General features: G+C 38.1%; 1 protein-coding gene across 4 annotated transcripts in view; it reads left to right on the top strand.

Annotated features, from left to right (window-relative positions):
- nckap1 (NCK-associated protein 1) overlaps positions 1-18,545 on the top strand; it is a 205,519-nt gene that overhangs the window by 136,802 nt on the left and 50,172 nt on the right. For all 4 annotated transcript variants that reach the window (XM_080198863.1, XM_080198862.1, XM_080198864.1 and 1 more), the window contains 6 exons: positions 224-343; positions 3,982-4,121; positions 4,470-4,601; positions 6,065-6,283; positions 6,383-6,513; positions 12,349-12,446. In XM_080198863.1, coding sequence (XP_080054989.1) covers positions 224-343; positions 3,982-4,121; positions 4,470-4,601; positions 6,065-6,283; positions 6,383-6,513; positions 12,349-12,446 — 840 coding nt within the window. The remainder of the gene's footprint in view (positions 1-223; positions 344-3,981; positions 4,122-4,469; positions 4,602-6,064; positions 6,284-6,382; positions 6,514-12,348; positions 12,447-18,545) is intronic.

Below are 18,545 nucleotides of genomic sequence, written 5' to 3' on the forward strand. Positions count from 1 at the left end.
TGTGATGTTCTGTGTGCACAAAGTAACTGTCTTCCTCAGAACTAAATCAGGTTAGGCATTTTAAGTGTATCCCATCATTTGACTACTGAAGTTGCCAAGAAGTGGTCATACGTTATGGTGTTGTTAATTCCCACTTAGATTGTCCCCACTTAAGTTCATCGTACAGTAGATCTGTTCAGATTCCAAAGTGCATTTACAGTTTTGTCAATTCTGAATTTTATAGAGGCATCATATTGGAGACCGCAGTCTTTCACTGTGCAACATGTTCCTCGATGAAATGGCAAAGCAAGCCCGCAATCTCATCACAGACATATGTACAGAGCAGTGCACTCTTAGTGACCAGGTAAGATTCCAACTTCTACATTTTGGAGGAAAGATGATTTCTTTAACTGGATTAAGAAATTTCCGTATACTTGAGACCTTTCCTCATACCTGTCACCTGCATATATAATACCATTGTTATTTTCTACAAAAAGGTCAATATTGATCCTGTGTCCACCAAAATCGAACAATTTGCTGCATAAAAAGTATTTTCACGTCATCTGATTTTTTTTTTTGACAATTTGTGCCCTGCGGTTAAGTTTCTCTTTTGTGCCCTGCGGTTAAGTTTCTCATACCTTGCTCTGCAGCCTTCATATCTTTTCTGAAGAGTGTTGCCCAAAATTGGACATAATGCACCATTCCAGAACTGAGCAAAGTTTTTTTATATAGGTCCAACTTGATAGCAAATGGTTAGATTTTAGTGGATACAGATTCAGTATTGGCCTTGAGAATAGAATTGGATGAATATTTGAGGAGAAAAAAATATTGCTGGTAAAGGTTTGGAGAGAGGGACTAACTGGATTGCTGTTTGAAAGAGAGACAAGGTTGGATAGCCTTGATAGGCCATATGTTCCTTTCTTGTGCTATTCTATGATTCTGATTATAGGTTCAAGCTCCACATCAGCATTTGAGTATATAATCTGGCTGACATTTGATTTGCAGTACTGAGGGAGCATAGATGCTGTTTTTTGGACATTGCAGAGATCCCATCTATCTGGAGGGACAGAGGATGTCTGTAGAAATGTTATGATTTGTTTATAGGTGTTGCGTACTGGAGTTATCCACATTGTTATATAGCCCTGGTCACCCAGTAGCCACCCTTTGGTTTGCCATGGTGGCCAAAATGCAGCTGACCAAGCAATTGGCCGCAGAACGAAGGCATCGTGACATCTGCCTGGATACTTGCCATTGACATTTACCTATATTATTTGATCTCTATGGTCAGAGAGAAGTAGGATATATTCTTGATATCTGGCCAGTATACTTCACTGAACCAAAAAAAAGGTTCATCTCACTGCTGTTGTGAAATGCTGTTCTGTACAATTTGACTTCTCTGTTTACGTACACAGAACGAATGAGCACAAGTTCTATAATTCATTGGCATCAGAGTGCTTTGCGATGTCCTGTAGATGTCAGATTATATAGAGTCATAGAGGTTCACAGCATGGAAACAGGCCCTTTGGCCCAACTTGTTCATGCAGTCCTTTTTTTTTAAAACCCCTAAACTAATCTCAATAACCCACAATTGGCCCATATCCCTCTATACGCATCGTCCCCATTTGACTATCTAAAGGCTTTTTAAAATATAAAATTGTACCCAGCTCTACTACTACCTCTGACAGCTTGTCCTAGACACTCACCACCCTCTGTGAAAAAAGTGCCCCTCTGGATATTTTTGTATCTCTCCCCTCTCATCTTAAACCTATGCCCTCTAGTTTTAGACTCTCCTACCTATGGGAAAAGATATTGACTAGCTGATCAGTGCCCCTCAGTATTTTGTAGACCTCCTATAAGATCAGCCCTCAGCTTCCTACACTCTAGAGAAAAAAGTCCCAGTCTATCCAGCCTGTCCTTATGGCTCAATCCATCAAGTCCCGGCAGCATCCTAGTAAATCTTTTCTGCATTCTTCCTCATTTAATAATATCTTTTCTATAATAAGGTGACCAGAATTGCACGCAGTATTCCAAGTGTGGCCTTACCAATGTTTTGTACAACTTCAACAAGACGTCCCAACTCCTGTATTCAATGTTCTGACCAATGAAACCAAGCATGCCGACTGCCTTCTTCACCACTCTGTCTACCTATGATTCCACTTTCAAGGAGCTATGAGCATGTACCCCTAGATCTTTGTTCTGTAACTCTCCCCAGCAGCCAACCATTAACTGAGTAAGTTCTGTCCTGGTTCAATCTATCAAAATGCATCACCTCGCATTTGTCTACATTAAACTCCATCTGCCATTCATCAGCCCACTGGCCCAATTGATCAAGATCCCATTGCAATTGGAAATAACTTTCTTCACTGTCCACTATGCAACCAATCTTAGAATCGTCTGCAAACTTACTAACCATGCTCCCTATATTCTCATCCAAATGCACATGTAGGTTCTTCCTCTTATTGTTACCTGGGAGTAAATGTGTAGGTGACAATAGTTTGTTGTTTCATAACATTGTTGCCAATTTAACAAAAAGTCATTCCTGTGTTTAATTGATTACATGTAATTTGAACATTTACAGGAGTAAACCACGTTGAGTTATAGTTAAATTTTTATCAAACATTGATCCAGTGGCAGCTTTCAACATTGAATAAATTTGTGTCAAAGTGAATGCTGAGGGGCGTGTTTGGTCAGAAACTAAGCAAGTCTCGTGCTAGGTACTAACATAAGACTATTAATGAGATTGGCAGCATTTTGTGGCTGTAGATTAAAGGGAAGGGAACTATTAGGCCAGATTCTGAGTTGGAGGTGTTCAGTGATCATCTCTCAGATCGTAGCTTTGTACCATTGGCTCCTCGACCAAGCACATACGCCAAATGTCTGAACCTACGGCTGTCCTCTTGCTGAGCAGGATTACTATTGCAACAGCACATCTCATCAGTAGTATAAAACTAACCTGTCTTGGAAATACTGGAAGATGGGATGGAAAAGGTTATGAATGAGCACTTGATACCTCTTATAAATATGTTCAATAAATGAGGAGTTTTATTTAGGGTAAATATGGTACGTGCATCTTAGCTATATAAAACTTGTATGGGAAGCTTTTTTCAGTAAATATGATTTACTTTTGTAAGATATGAGGGTTTGTTGCGCATTGAAATGTGCAAAATATAATTTAAAATGTCAGCATGGAAATTGCAGGCGATTAACCAATAAAGGATAAATGTGTTGACATTACAGTCCTGTAAACCTCTGAGTGCATTTTAAATTTTGTTTTAAAAGATTTGATTTTGTTCCTTGTTTGGCAACAAGTGGAATACTGGTTTCTTACATGAACAGTATTTTCCAAAACTTCCATTAGCTTAGAAGTACCATTATCTGTGAGAAAATTGTTGCAAGTATGTGGTAAAGTACATGATTAAAACCCTTGAAAAACAAATACCTCTTTGATTTACATGCCGTGTTTACCCTCGAAGAAAAGGCCACAGTCGAAGTTAGATGAAACATCCATGTAGGACACTTGCCCATGTTGCACAGTTACTATTCTACAAGATTGATTATCCATGATATGTAGAGATTAACTTGAATCAAATAATCAGTGCAGTATTCAAAGGAAGCTTTGGTTCTAGAAAAGTGTTGAAACCGCCACTTCAGTCATATTTAGAATAAACTTGGAAAACATAAACTTGAGTAGTTTTTGTCAGGAAAGAAAAATGGAATTGCCCAGTTAGAAAAATAGATCTAGTATTTTGCTGGTTGAAAATATTAGCAGTTTTTAAATACTGGTCCAACTGGGAACCTAACTTTAATGTCTTGCATATAGTTGATTCTATAAAATAAAAATCTTTCACCAACAGAATTCTATTGCATTTTCTGAAAAAGATATCATGAATATCGATGCACTTGACGTGGGTTCCCACCTCGATCGTATATCAATTGTGTTAGCTTTGGCATATTTATCTCTTAAGCTGTTTTAAAGATTTCATTTTTTTTTCTGTTCTACAGTTATTGCCAAAACATTGTGCCAAGACTATCAGTCAAGCAGTAAATAAAAAGTCCAAAAAGCAGACTGGAAAGAAAGGGGAACCCGAGAGGGAGAAACCTGGAGTAGAGAGCATGAGAAAGAACAGGCTACTGGTTACCAAGTGAGGAGTCTTCAACTGCCACTTTTGTAATTTTTCTTTAGTAGGATTTTTCCAGGATTGACTTTTAAACAGAAATAATGGTGTTTTCAAAGATCATAAACTTGTGTGGAGAAATAACACTTTCAAGGTTGATTTCTTGCAGTGAACTTTGTCAATAGCTTGTTGAAATTTGTGACACTGTTAACTTAGCTAAATTACATTTAAACAAACAAGGAGCATGAGTAGATCATTCAGCCCCTAATTTTATGTGTTGTGATGTTTGAGAAATATGATAAATGTGTCTTTTACTTTGATAATTAGGACATTTTTATCTGTAAACATGAGCAATGTTTTGATTTTATTTTTCAGTTTGGACAAACTTCACACCGCGCTCTCAGAGCTTTGTTTCTCTATCAATTATGTTCCTAATTTAGTTGTCTGGGAGCACACCTTTACACCACGGGAGTATTTGACTTCACATTTGGAAATCCGCTTTACTAAGTAAGAGAGGTTTTTATAGTTACGTGAAAAATTAGCTGCGTACGTATATGTTTATATTCAAGGATTAATACATTAAAAAGCCAGTGTTGAATTTTTGTAACTGAGAGAGCATTCGATTCAGAATTATTTAACTCAGAATAGAGGGCAAGATGATGGAGAACCAGTCTACCTGCAATGGTGAGTTGAGATCGGGCACTGTATCAATTGCACCGACCTCATTGGCTCCTTGGTTATACAAATTGGAATTCAAATGTTTCTTCACAGGAAAGGGACAAGAATTGGACAGAGCTTCCCAGCCATTAATAAAAACATAATTTAGAATATAGGATATTTATTAACTGGTTTTGAGGGAGAAGGAAAGTTTCCTTTAAAGAGACCATTTTATCCTTTTGCAAATGACGCAGCTGATTTACTGAGTAAAACTTTGAGTCAAACAATCCAGGAGAAGTCGTAAATTAATTTCCTTGTCTATGTTGGGTTAGCTAAACTCAGCTAGTGTATAAAGCTTATTTAGTTGTTTTATGTCTCAGATTAGCAAGAGGAATATTGACGAGGCCCCTCATCCTGATTGCTAGCTAATGATCTCTGCTGACTCTTTAAGGCAGGTGAAAGGGGATCTGCTGTATGTGGTAAGCTAGTCTACTGACAGGGCTTGTAATGTCAGATTTATTCACGAATAATAAACATTTGAGTGAACTCTGATATAAAATTTATAAAATGACTGATCAGTGGCTTGAAAGAGCAAGATAAACCATTGGCATATTTTTAAAAAGAACAATTTTATTTCTTTTCCATCCACCACCTTCAAAAATATGTAGTCAAGCATATCTAGGCTTTTCATTTCCAACCAATATTAGAAAGTATTTGCATCATTTTATTTGAAAAACCAAAAGAAAAATTTGAAAACTGAAATTTAGCACTTTGGCTGAATTCAAAGATACTGCAGTCAACTAAAATAACTTAGCATATTTATGGATTGCCAGATGTAAAAATTTTGGCTTGTTAAAATTATTTTTTTAAAGTTCACTGTTTTTGCTGGATCATTTTTGACTTATATTGGATATATTATCCCCAAGAGTTCAGGAACAGTTCCATCTGAATCATTTCTCTCACACTACATTTATTGCGTTTGTACATTAGCTTTTAGTCCTTTGTTTAATAGTCAAACCTGCCTATGGTTTGATCGACCTCACAAACATCTCAGTAATAAGTCACTGAAGCCATTCGAGAAAACTTGATGGAGGAAAAACACAAAATGAAAGTAATTGCTTCATTTGCATTTAAGACTAATTTTGAAACAAGTTTCTGAAGACTAAATTGGATGTTATTAATGCACATAAAATCAAATTTTAGTTAGTAGAAGTGTCACTTTTCACTTAGAAAACAAGATTTCTGTTACTTTGGCTGCAGTAGGTGTTGAATATGAATGATTTTTAAAAGTGCATTTTTCATTTTAACTTCAGATCAATTGTGGGAATGACAATGTACAATCAAGCTACGCAAGAGATTGCCAAGCCTTCTGAGCTGCTGACAAGTGTGAAAGCTTACATGACTGTACTTCAGTCCATTGAAAACTATGTGCAGATTGATATCACTAGAGTTTTTAACAATGTTCTTCTCCAGCAAACACAACATTTAGATAGTCATGGTGAACCCACCATAACTAGCTTGTACACCAATTGGTAAGCACTGAGCTGATGTTTGTTTTTAATTGTTTGAAATGCATTTTTTGATATAATTCATGTTTGAAGATAATCTAATCTAGCTGTACACTTACACAGGTATCTAGAAACTCTTCTGCGACAAGTCAGCAATGGGCACATTGCATACTTTCCAGCTATGAAAGCATTTGTGAACCTGCCTACCGAGAGTGAATTGACATTTAATGCGGAGGAATATTCAGATATCTCTGGTAAATATATTACAAAATATTTTAAATTATACATGCCTTCATTTTCTGACAAGGCCATGTGTAAGTAATGCTTGTCCTCAAACAGTTTTAAGTCACCATTCTCCATGACCTTATTTTGCCTCAATGTTCCCTGTCTGTCTCCAGCTACTAAGAGCGGAAATCAGCCCAATACTATTGCTGCCAAGATTCTGCTCCTGTGAAAGTATTATATGTATTTTCAAGTGGTAAATTCAAATGAAGGGGCTTTGAGTTTTAACTCATTGTTATCTCCTTTTTCAGATTTCTCTGTATTCGCCCTTTCCTGAAAGTGGTAACTCTTTGCTGTCTACAGTTCTGTTGGTGCTTATCACTAAGTTGGCTGTATTCCTGGTGATTTTGTCATATGACACTCCCTGCTTCTAACAGCCCTACTCAAACAAATGTATTTGTGCACCCCTCCCTTCCCATCCCCACCAGCCATAGACAAAGCTTCTAAAAGTAAGGCTAGGATAATTCTGTTGTGTTGCTCACAGCAATATCCAGGATTTTTTTAAATTCTGGGTAATTTCAAGGTAATCGTCAAGGTTTGGCAAAGATACAGATTCTCTATATTGGCTTTCAGTTTATGCTTCCAATCAACAGAGCAGCTAGTGCTGATTGGATGCTAAAGTCAGTGAAATGAATGGGCAGCAAGAAGCTGAACCGCTCCCTTTAATTACAAATAATGGCCGCTAATTAATTGCGCAGCATCCTTTCGTTACATGACCTATTGAATTTAGCCCCAGCATACATCAAATTTGCTTCATCACTGCCAAATAATTAATGGCCAATGAGGATGTATAATTTCTTGGGGTCCTGAGATAGCGGTGGTGCTTGAGAGCGAGGGGGATGGTGTGATGGGTGGGGTACATAATATTTAAAACTTTACTGTTTATTGACTATCTCACTAACATAGTAGAAATCCCAGTGCTTTCAGATCTCTGATCAGTCACATATATGAAAAACATGTCTTTGAACTTGTTGTCCCACATTATTGATCATGGCAACCCTACTTGTACTCTATTTTTGATTTGAATTACTATTGTCACATGTATTAACATACAGTGAAAAGTACACTATTCAGATAAAGCATACCATTCATAGAGAAGGAAATGAGGGAGTGCAGAATGTGGTGTTACAGTCATAGCTAGGGTATAGAGAAAGATAACTTAATGCAAGGTAAGTCCAGTCAAAAGTCTGACAGCAGCAGAGAAGAAGCTGTTCTTGAGTCGGTTGATACGTGACCTCAGACTTTTGTATCTTTTTACCGAAGGAAGAAGGTGGAAGAGAGAATGTCCAGGGTGCGTGGGTCCTTAATTATGCTGGTTGCTTTGCCGAGGCAGTGGGAAGTGTGGACAGAGTCTATGGTTGGGAGGCTGGTTAGTGTGATGGATTGGATGACATTCATGACCTTTTCTGGTTCCTTGCGGTCTTGGGCAGAGCAGGAGCCATACCAAGCTATGATACAATCAGAAAGAATGCTTTTTATGGTGCGTCTGTAAAAGTTGGTGAGAGTCGTAACTGACATGCCAAATTTCCTTAGTCTTCTGAGAAAGTAGAGGCATTGGTGGGCTTTCTTAACTATGGTATCAGCATGGGGGGCACCAGGGCAGGTTGTTGCTGATCTGGTCACCTAAAACCTTGAAGCTCTCGACCCTTTCTACTTTGTCCCCATTGATGTAGGCAGGGGCATGTTCTCCTTTACACTTCCTGAAGTCAATAACAATCTCCTTCATTTTGTTGACATTGAGGGAGAGATTGTTTTTGCTGCATCAGTTCACCAGATTCCCTATCTCATTCCTGTACTCTGTTTCATCATTGTTTGAGATCTGACTCACTCCAGTGGTGTCATTAGCAAATTTGAAAATTGAATTGGAGGAGAACTTGGCATCACAGTTGTAGGTCTATAAGGAGTATAGTAGGGGACTGAGAACACAGCCTTCTGGGGCACTGGTGTTGAGGATGATCGTGGAGGAGGTGTTGTTGCCTGTCCTTATTAATTGTGGTCTGTGTGCAAGGAAGTTCAGGATTCAGTCGCAGAGGGACTTCTCAGCCATCTAGTTCTTTTAGCTGCTTCAATTTATTTTGCAGCCAAATATGATTTTTAAAAAAAAACATAGTGTAGTAGTCAAGTACATTGGATGAAACATTCTCTCCCATAAAAAAAACACTATTCAACTGACTGGAAAAGAATTCGCCCATAAACACTTTGTTCCAAAAGGATTGAGGTTTGCCAGTGTTTTCTGGCATTTGCTTGCAACATTTTTTGAAATGGTGTCACAAGACTTAAATTTCCAGTCATGAATTTGTGTTGGTGGCGACATAATCAAGATCATGTTTATACTTTGGGTGAATAACATTCATGAAATAACATTGTGACCAGAATTGCTTTCACACCATCTCTGACATATGGTCAAAGTGGCTAACAACTGTCCAAAAATCAACAGGGTAAAGTCTTTAAATATGCAATTCTGTCTCAGCTGAGTCATAAAGTTAAGTGGTAGTAACTCTTTGGTATGCAAGGATTATTTTTAAGCTGAAAACTCCCATAAACCAGCCTTTGGTTCATGTGCAAAACTACATTTTTATCGCTTCAGTTCCTTAAAATCATATTTAAGTAATCATGGAATATTGTGAGCAGCTTTGGGCCTCATACCGAAGGAAGGTTAAGCTAGCCTTGGAGGGGGTCCAGAGGAGGTTCACAAGAATGATCCCATGAGCGAAGGGTTTGTCAAAAGGGGAGTGGCTGAGGAGTCTGGATCCATACTCGAAATTTAGAAGGATGAGTGGGGGGGGGGCTCTAATTGAAATTCAATGCTCAGGAGCCTAGATAGTGGATGTGGTGAGGATGTTTTCTCTAGTGAGAGACTGGAACTCGTGGGCACAACCTCAGAGTGAAGAGATGCTCCTTTAAAACTGAGATAAGGAGGAATTTCTTCATGCAGAAGGTGGCGAATCTGTGGAACTCATTGCCACACAGGGCTGTGGAGGCCAGGTCATTGAGTGTCTTTTAAGACAGAGATAGATAGGTTCTTGATCAATAAGGGGATGACGGGTCATGGGGCAAAGGCAGTAGAATGGGGATGAGAATCATATCAACCATGATCGAATGGCAGAGCAGACTCAATGGGCTGAATTCTGCTCCAAGATCTTATGGTCTTGTGTTTGAATTTGAATATTTTGGTGGATGATTTTAAATTTCATCTTTTTTCAATTGCTTTGTGGAATTAAAGCCTAGTTTCAACTCTGGTTAAGATGCTGTATGGGCACATATTTGTCAGATGAAATATTTTCACTGTTTGATGAAGTTAATAGCCATTCGTTTTTGGAATGAATAGCTATAAAATAGCTATCTAACTCACCATGTTCTACTCCTCTGCTTCTCCTTCAAAATTCTCATTGTCTACTGCCCCTTCCCCTCACCCTGCAGAACAAAGATAACGAACAGCTTATTTTCTCTGCCATCAACCATCTCCTAATTGCCTTCTCCAGTTTCCTTGAATTCAAGGACTATGCCACTAAGGTTGAGATCCTTTCAGATATTTCTGTTCCTTCCCCTTAAAGCTGGACCTCCTCCTTGTCTTAACCTGGAATCTGTCTGGGTTGTCTCATTTCTCTCCTCTGTTGCCTCTTGCCTATTAGACTCTGGTACTGTCTCTACTTTTCTAAATCACTACAGTTCTCTTCCTGACTCCAATTAGTGCTGGCATTGCAAATGATTTATTATCCTCAGATGTTGTTGCTCTCCCTTCAAAACCACAATCATCACTCGTCTGAAAAGAAACAATATCAGTCCTTCTGCCCTTACAAACTGCTCTTCTTGCTTTCCCCCCCTCCCTCCAAATCTATGCCTATCTTTTTCATAACCCTTATTTGGAGAGTTAGCCAGGAGTGTGATGGAATGCTCTCATCTTGCTTGGATGAGTGTATTTCCAACTACACAAGAAGCTCAACACAATCCAGGACACAGCAGCCCACTTGACTGGCACTCCATCAATTGCTCTTCACCATTGATATACTAAGTGGCAGCATTGCATACTATATACAAAATGCACTACAGCAATTCACCGAGGCTCCATCAACAGCATCTTCCACACCTATGACCTGTACCATTTAGACAAGGCAGCAAGGAGGTGAATGGGAACACGTACCACCTGCAAGTTTCCCTCCAAGGTGCACTGCATTCTGACTTGAAACTACATTGCTTTTAATAAAATTTATTAAGCATGCCATTTATTTATGATCCTTTCCATGTCACAATGCACAATCTACATAGTCTTGAACATTCTGACACGAACTGTTGCCTTGCTGTCTCATCCCTAGCCTTCTCCATAATTTATTAGACCATACATCAAACAAGATTTGTGTTTATATAGCCTTTTTCATGATCACTGGACATCTCAAAACACTTCACAACCAATGGAATACTTTTGAAGTAGAACACAGCAGCCAATTTATGCGCAGCAAGCTCCCACAAACAACAGTAGTACAATGATGATAAGATAATTTGTAACAACTAATTGCCACTGTTGCATTTTATTCCTTTTTTTGTTACTACCAAATTTTTTTCTTGTGACTTTGTTAATTCTGTTTCTCAAAAGTAAAAATATTGTTTATGGAGTTCATTCACCATCTTTCAACTCAGCAATCTGCTATTGTTAGTAACTCAATATCTTTGTACAAAAATAGTGATGGTTCACAGATTTTCAACAATAAAATTTCCCAACTATGTATACATATCAAGGATGTCGTCTAAATGGATTTCAGTAAGGCATTTGACAACATTCCACGTGGCAAACTGTTTAGAAAAGTGCAATTTCATGGGATACAGAGGAAGTTGATAGGATCCAAAATTTTCTCAGTGACAGGATAAAATGGACAATGGTGGATGGATAATTTTGCAAATGGAATACATGTTCCAGTGATTTTCCATAAGTCTGTGTTGAGTCCCTTGCTGTTTGTTGTATATCATAGAATCATAGACCCTACAGTGCAGAAAGAGGCCCTTCAGCCCATCAAGTCTGCACCAAACACAATCCCACCCAGGCTCTACCCCCATATTCCTACATATATTACCCACTAATCCCTCGACACTAAGGGGCAATTTCTTAGCATGGCCAATCAACCTAACCCGCACATCTTTGGACTGTGGGAGGAAACAGGAGGAAACCCACGCAGACATGAGGAGAACGTGCAACTCCACACAGACTGTGACCTGAGCTGGGAATCAAACCCTGGAGCTGTGAAGCAGCAGTGCTAACCACTGTGCTACCGTGCCGCCCCATGATTGGGAAATTTGCAGATGACACAAAAATTGGCCATGTAGTTGATGGTGAAGAAGATTGCTGCCAGCTCCAGAATACTATCTATGGTTTAGTTTCGTAGGCGGAGAAGTGACAAATGGAATTCATTCTGGAAAAGTGAGAGGTAGCGCAACTGGATTTTTTTTCACCTCCGCTTTTTACAGAGGTGGTGGGGATTTGGAATTCACTGCCTAAGTTGAGGCTGAAATGTTCAACTCATTTAAAAGGTACCTGGATGTGCATCTGAAGTGCTGTAACCTGCAAGGCTACAGACCAGCTGCTAGAAATTGGGATTAAAACGAGCAGCTAGTTTCTTATTTCTCTTTTTTTCTGTTTGGCGAAGACATGATGATGAATGGTCTCTTTCTGCACCATAGCTTTTATGGTTCTAAGCTTTTCCTTTAAAAGTTTCAAGATTTTAGATGGTTTTTGGTGATATGGTCATGCCAATGTAATGACAGATTTATTAGTCTTGTGGCACGCAAACTGACAATTCTTGTATGTTTTCCTACAGAAATGAGGGCTCTTTCAGAACTTCTGGGTCCATATGGAATGAAGTTTTTAAGTGAGAGCCTGATGTGGCACATTTCCTCACAGGTGGCAGAACTCAAGGTAAGATTGGAGTTTCATTGCAGCTATGTCTGCATGCTGGCACAGAGAATCAAATACACTTACAAAATGACGCTGTCTGTGGAATTTTAATTCCGTTACATTTTTTAGTGTGATGGGAACTTGCTGCCAGATTTGTGAAGGCTGTGTGAATGGTAATAAAACACATTAAAAAGGCTCATGCAGATGTAAAAACTCAAGTTATTAATTTTAAAGTTTACATACTGACAACTTAGCTATAATAATTGGCAATTTTCATGGATAGCCATTTTGCAAGTATTGATCCTATGAATTCCCAGAGAAACTTCCATAATTGATGCTTGCCAACAAACCCGAACTGATTTTCAGATGGTGTCAGAGTTAAAGATTCCAAGCATGTGAAGGTATTGGAGAAGCTGGGATTGCTGTTTTGAAGGCCGTGAAAGTTAAGGGGAGACCAAATAGAGGTATTCAGCATTGCAAGGAGTTTTGGTAAAGTGATGCAAAGCTATCGCCTTTGGTAAGCGGGTCAGTAACTAGAGACCATTGAGTTAAAGTAATTGGTGAAAGAGTTGGTGGGGAGATTAACAATTTTTTAAGATCTGGAATGAATTGTTTAAGAGGGAGCTAGAACTTAATTCCATTGGAGCTGTCAAAGGGCAATTTATATATACTTAGAGAACAAATTTGAAGGGTAAAAACCTGGGTTGTGAGCCTGAATTTCAAAGAGCTGTCATAGTCAAGATGGTCAGAATGACTTGGCTGTAACATTGTGGTTCCACTGATCAGAATATTTAAAATAAAGCATTGAGTGTCTTTCTAATACAAGTGCTTTCCTGTGCTGAGTACATAATAGTCTTTTCATGACTGAGTAGGTACTGTATGGCAAAAACAGATGCTTAATTTTGGTTACAAGTAACTGTGATTCTTGTGTTGCATTTAATTTGTCACCGTGTGCTCTAATTGTCTGTCACTCTGCCACAAGGGTATTAAGGTAAACCAAGAAATATTTCCATGTGCTGGTAGTCAGGATTAACAAATTGGTGATATTATTCCATGTGCGTGTCTATGAATCATAACATCAAATCATTTTATTATTGGAAAACAATCATTTTTGAGATAATTCAAGAATCTTGTTGTCTCCAAAATTCTCCATGCTGTAGAACAAGTCTCATAATTTTTGTTTAAGAGCAAGAGTCAGGACATACAATGCATACAAGGCTTTGTGGGGTGAGGGAGCTGAAAGAGATACTTGCTCTTTCTCCACAAGGATTATTTAGCAACTGTGCTAATAAGATGCAGTTTTGTATTCTTTCAGTTCTACTTTTTTTTAAAAATCTGTATCATTACTTGGAGCTGTACCTCATTCACCCTTTATTCACGCTGCTATGCAGTAAAAAAACAATAATACTTCCACATCAGCAATCATGCGTCTTAATACCCTTGTCAGTGAGTCACTGTGCTGGATGATGTGATATTGAACAACTGATCAGGAAAATCTTTTGTTCAGTTCCCAGGCTGTGGCTAGCTAACCAACATTTAAATGACTGGCTGCGGAACAGTATGGTTGCTTATTATGCCTGAGCTAGAAAGAAAACAGATTGGCAGGGTTCCACTCCTAATTGTTATCGCATGACTCCTGTTAATAGTGTGCATGCTTAGATTTCAGGCAAGAGCCAGATCTTTTTCCAGTAATAACTGTCATGGTGTAATAACTCGGCAACATTCACTACTAGGAAAGAAAATTTATGGTAAATAAAAGGAGATGAAAATGTCTATTACATGTGCATAACTCTTGTGTAAGTAATTGTTGAGGATTTAAAAATCAGGCAGTTGTATGATAGACAAATGCATCTATTCTTGGTGTTGTGATTATACTTCCTTTTTCTTTTAAAGGATTGCCCACAAACGCAAAAGAATTATAAAGAAAATCGAAGTATAGGTGTTCTAATGTGAGCAACATGCTTATCAAAATCCTTTTTTATACTTAATCGTAACTTTTTTTTATAGCAACGTACTTTTTTCCATCATGGGATGTGGGCATCACTGACGAGCTAACACTTGCTGCCCATCCCTATTTTCCTTTGTACTGAGTATTCTTTTCAGAGAGCATTTAAGAGTCAATCATGTTGCTGTGGGATTGAAATTGCATGCAGACCAGAGCAGATTTCCTCTCCTGAAAGATTTTAGCTAATTAGTGACATTAAATTAAATGAATATAAATTGACCAGCTTTATATTTATATTATTGCATATATTATGTATGCATATATATATCCACCAGCGTGTTAGCCTGGGCCTCTGGATGTCTAGTCCCGTGACATTACCACAGTACCAGTTTCTCCCCATAATGTGCAGTAATCAAATTGGATCAGTCTGTATTTCCCATCCTTGTGGTAGAATTTGGATCCAGCATTCTCAGAAGCTTGCTTTTCTTAATAGTGTAATGGTTTAAAGATTATTAAAAACAGATGATCAGTGTTGCAAGGCGTGTATAGAAAATTAGCGTTCTTGTACTAAAACCTGACAGTGCAAAGAACTAGTGATTTTCTTTTTACAGACTAAACTTGAATAATAATTCAGTCTAATTCCAAAATAGCTACTGGTTGTATTCGTATAATTTTATGTATCCGGTCCTGTCATGCCCTCAGGACATTGAAGTATGCTGGCTATAGTGCAGTTTCTTTTTTTTTTCCAGTGGTGCATTTGTACTTCAGACCACTGTCAAACCTTGCTCAAAATTTTAACCAGACTAGGGCGAGGCACTAAATAGCAATTAGATTTCCTCGCACCCGGGTGAAAATCTGGGATTGTCACTGAGTTTCTGCACAGTTGAGATATTTATAGCTTTTTTAAAAAGAACCATTTTGTTTTTATTCCCCATGTATGTTTTTGATTCTGCGTGGTGTTTTTCTCTTCTCAAAATGAAGACCCATGCCACTATTAAACTGGTTAGTTCATGATGATGACCATACATCTTACCAATGCAGTTGACGTTCCAACGTCAGTTGACGTTCCAGCGCTTTCATACCACATTATTTCCAGTTCTTGTAGAAACTTGGTCTGCATGGAAACTTGTAAAACCATTTTCCTTCCGTCCTACACTCCTGACAGTTTGCAATATTTTTTCAAAAATTTTTAAAATAATAACCAAATTATTTCATTTTCACCCCCACACCCTTTTTGAAATGCTCATCCCATTAGTGAACTTGTGCCATGTTCTATTTCATCATTTAAAAGATAGACCTGGAGCATTCTGAAACCATTTGCTGGAAGGAATAGGAGATTTGCTTGGGAGTGGTTTGCCTCATTTTCCAAATTTGGTTTCAGTTTGGTCCCACCACCTAGCGTCCCTGAAATCATTAGCTAGCTTTGCCAGTAGCCTTATGCTGCATATTTGGAACAGTATATCAGATGGCACTTATCCTTGCATCATACCTTCTATGATTTGCAATTGCTATAAGTTATTGTTTTGGATTGGTGCCATCACAGCTGACTGATTTACAGCCATCAGTATTAAATATGCAAAACACTGTGCAGATTTAATTCGTGAAAGGGCACAATTCATTCTTTGTATTTTCACAGTTCAAATGGACAGTATAATGCTCCAATTCCTCATTTTTGATTTGTTGAAATCAATCTCATCCCAACAAAATAAGTCTGATACCTATTTTTTAAATAAATAACCACAACACTTTGCAATTATTGATTGAGAGCTTCTGGAGAATTGATTTAAATCCTGTTCAAGAGTGCAGGAGCCATTGTACATTGGTTTTGCCAATAAAAAGTGTTCCCCAGTTTTATAAAAGAAAATATTAGTGCTAATTTAAATTCGATAAGCATTTTTGTGAATGTTCTTAGCAACATGGAAACCCTTGAGTTGGGTCTCTGACTATTGGGCTGATCCAGTAACATCACCAATGAGGAATAAATGAGAGCAGCTCCATCAGAAACAGCAGGACTATAATCTCACATCAGTCTACAAGCTTCCCAGCCTTGGGGAAACTTGGATTGGAAATGTTCCTTCTGTTGCAGAATGCATAGGGATGTTTTACGTTGCAGAATGGCCAGTTCGGGACACCTGACTTAAGGATTTTCACACTGGGAAGGAAACCAAAATTAGAATTTTCATTCTGGTCAAAGATATTCATCAAAGTGTAATTCAAAACTTTGTGTATAATTTAAGCAAACAGAATTCTCACTGGTGAAGTTTTTGAGGCTCTTAGTGTATTAACGCATTTGGTATATAATATTGACCCTGTCTTTCCTCTACCACATTTAATACTAGTGTAATTTGCAGTATAGTAAGTACATCCTGGATTTATAAAAGGATTAGGAAACTCTGGAACATTAATTTACTTGAAACTAGCCTGCAGAAGAAACTGTTTTAAATAGGCACAAGAAATGTGATCCCACAGACTATGGAAGGCATTTTTCTGTTTCTGAAGTCAAATTATTTTTCATTTGTGGTCAGCCTCAGAGGAGTTTATTATTGTGTGAAAATGAGGGTATTGGCAGTTGGTATCCCTTACGTTCAAACAGCCATTTAACTTTTACCTTCATATGAAAGTAATTTATTTCTTGGTGGGGCAGGGGGGTTTTGGAAGAAATAGAGTAATATGTAATCTGGACAAAATTTTCTAAAGTTAGTGGGAACTGATGTCCATTCCTGAATTTTTTTCCCATTTCATAATTTGTTATATTACTGTCAATTTGTTTGACTTTCTGCCAAACAACAAAGATGTGCAAAAAATAAAATTACAGTTTTATATGACTGTTTGGTAATGCAACATGGTCTTCTCATCCGAGTAACTAAAGGAAAGAAGTTTTGAGAATTCACTTTCTTCAAACTGTTATTTTTTGGATACTGAAGAAATATATTTCTATTTTAAAGTCAGTTCTATTCCTTATTGCATTCTGATGGATTGGGTCTCTTAACTAAATTGGCATTAATAATTTATATTCTTTATGTGCTGGAGCAGTTTCATAGGCTGAATTTGGGGCTTTGATTATCAAGCGCAAGTTAAGAGCTGTTGACCACAAAAATTGGCTGCAAGTAAGCAGCATATTTTTCTGGGTAGAGTTGATAGCAGATTGACTTTCAAACCAAATTACTTTTGTGACTACTATAGTAACCAGTAGAACATGGTATAGTGCAAGGGGACCAGTAGATCATTTCATTAAAAATTGATTTTTTTATATAGAAAGCATTCTCTACTCATATGCAAGGAATGTAGATTTTTCTTCCATTAAATTCAGCATATGATCTGGTACTAAGCTTTATAGAAATTCCCAGATTTGATCATTTAATGGGGCTTGTATTAGCATTTGCACCCTTGAATTTAGCATCTGAAAAACTTTGTACATTTCCATTTAGATTATGATAGCGTAGTGCTTTCCTGTCGATCTTCCTCTCAACTTTTAGTGGAAATACACTAGTGGTGATGGTACCTGATGTTGGATGAAGTTCAGCTGTGATGGTCAGCCCAGCAAAATGTTGGATGATGTATTCTGTGGTTCAGTACTGCAATATATACTAGTGTTGCTGACTGTGAAACTGTATTCCATTGTGTTACTGACATCTCTGAAAGGATACATTGGGGAAGAGGATGATATTTGAAAACTAGAAGCTGAAATATGACCATTTTGCAATCATACTGCAGATAAGGCACCAGCAGTGCCTTTGTGATTAGACTGTAAAACCTTGTACTCTTTATTCATGATACAGTGGTTGACAGAAATAGAGTCTCTTTTTATGCTTTGGCTTTTCATCGAGAAATGATACAGTGGCAGAGTGGTTAGCACTGCTAGCTCAGTGCCAGGGACCTGGATTCAATTCAGGCCTAGGGTGACTGAGTGGAGTTTGCATGTTCTTGCCATGTCTGCATGGGTTTCCTCCAGATGCTATGGTTTTCTCCCACAGTCCAAAAATGGGCTAGTTAGGTGGATTGACCATGGGCAATTGCCCCAAGATGTGTAGGTTAGATGGATTAGCCATGATAAATGTGTGGGATTGCAGGGATAGGGCAGGGGAGAGATCCTGGTTAAGATACTCTATCAGAGATTCGGTGTGGACCCAATGTGCCAAATGACTGTCTGCACAACAGGGATTCCAAGAACTAGG

This window comes from Carcharhinus amblyrhynchos, chromosome 11 (genome assembly GCF_965287045.1).
Source record: "Carcharhinus amblyrhynchos chromosome 11, sCarAmb.v2.hapA, whole genome shotgun sequence".
NCBI lineage: Eukaryota > Metazoa > Chordata > Chondrichthyes > Carcharhiniformes > Carcharhinidae > Carcharhinus > Carcharhinus amblyrhynchos.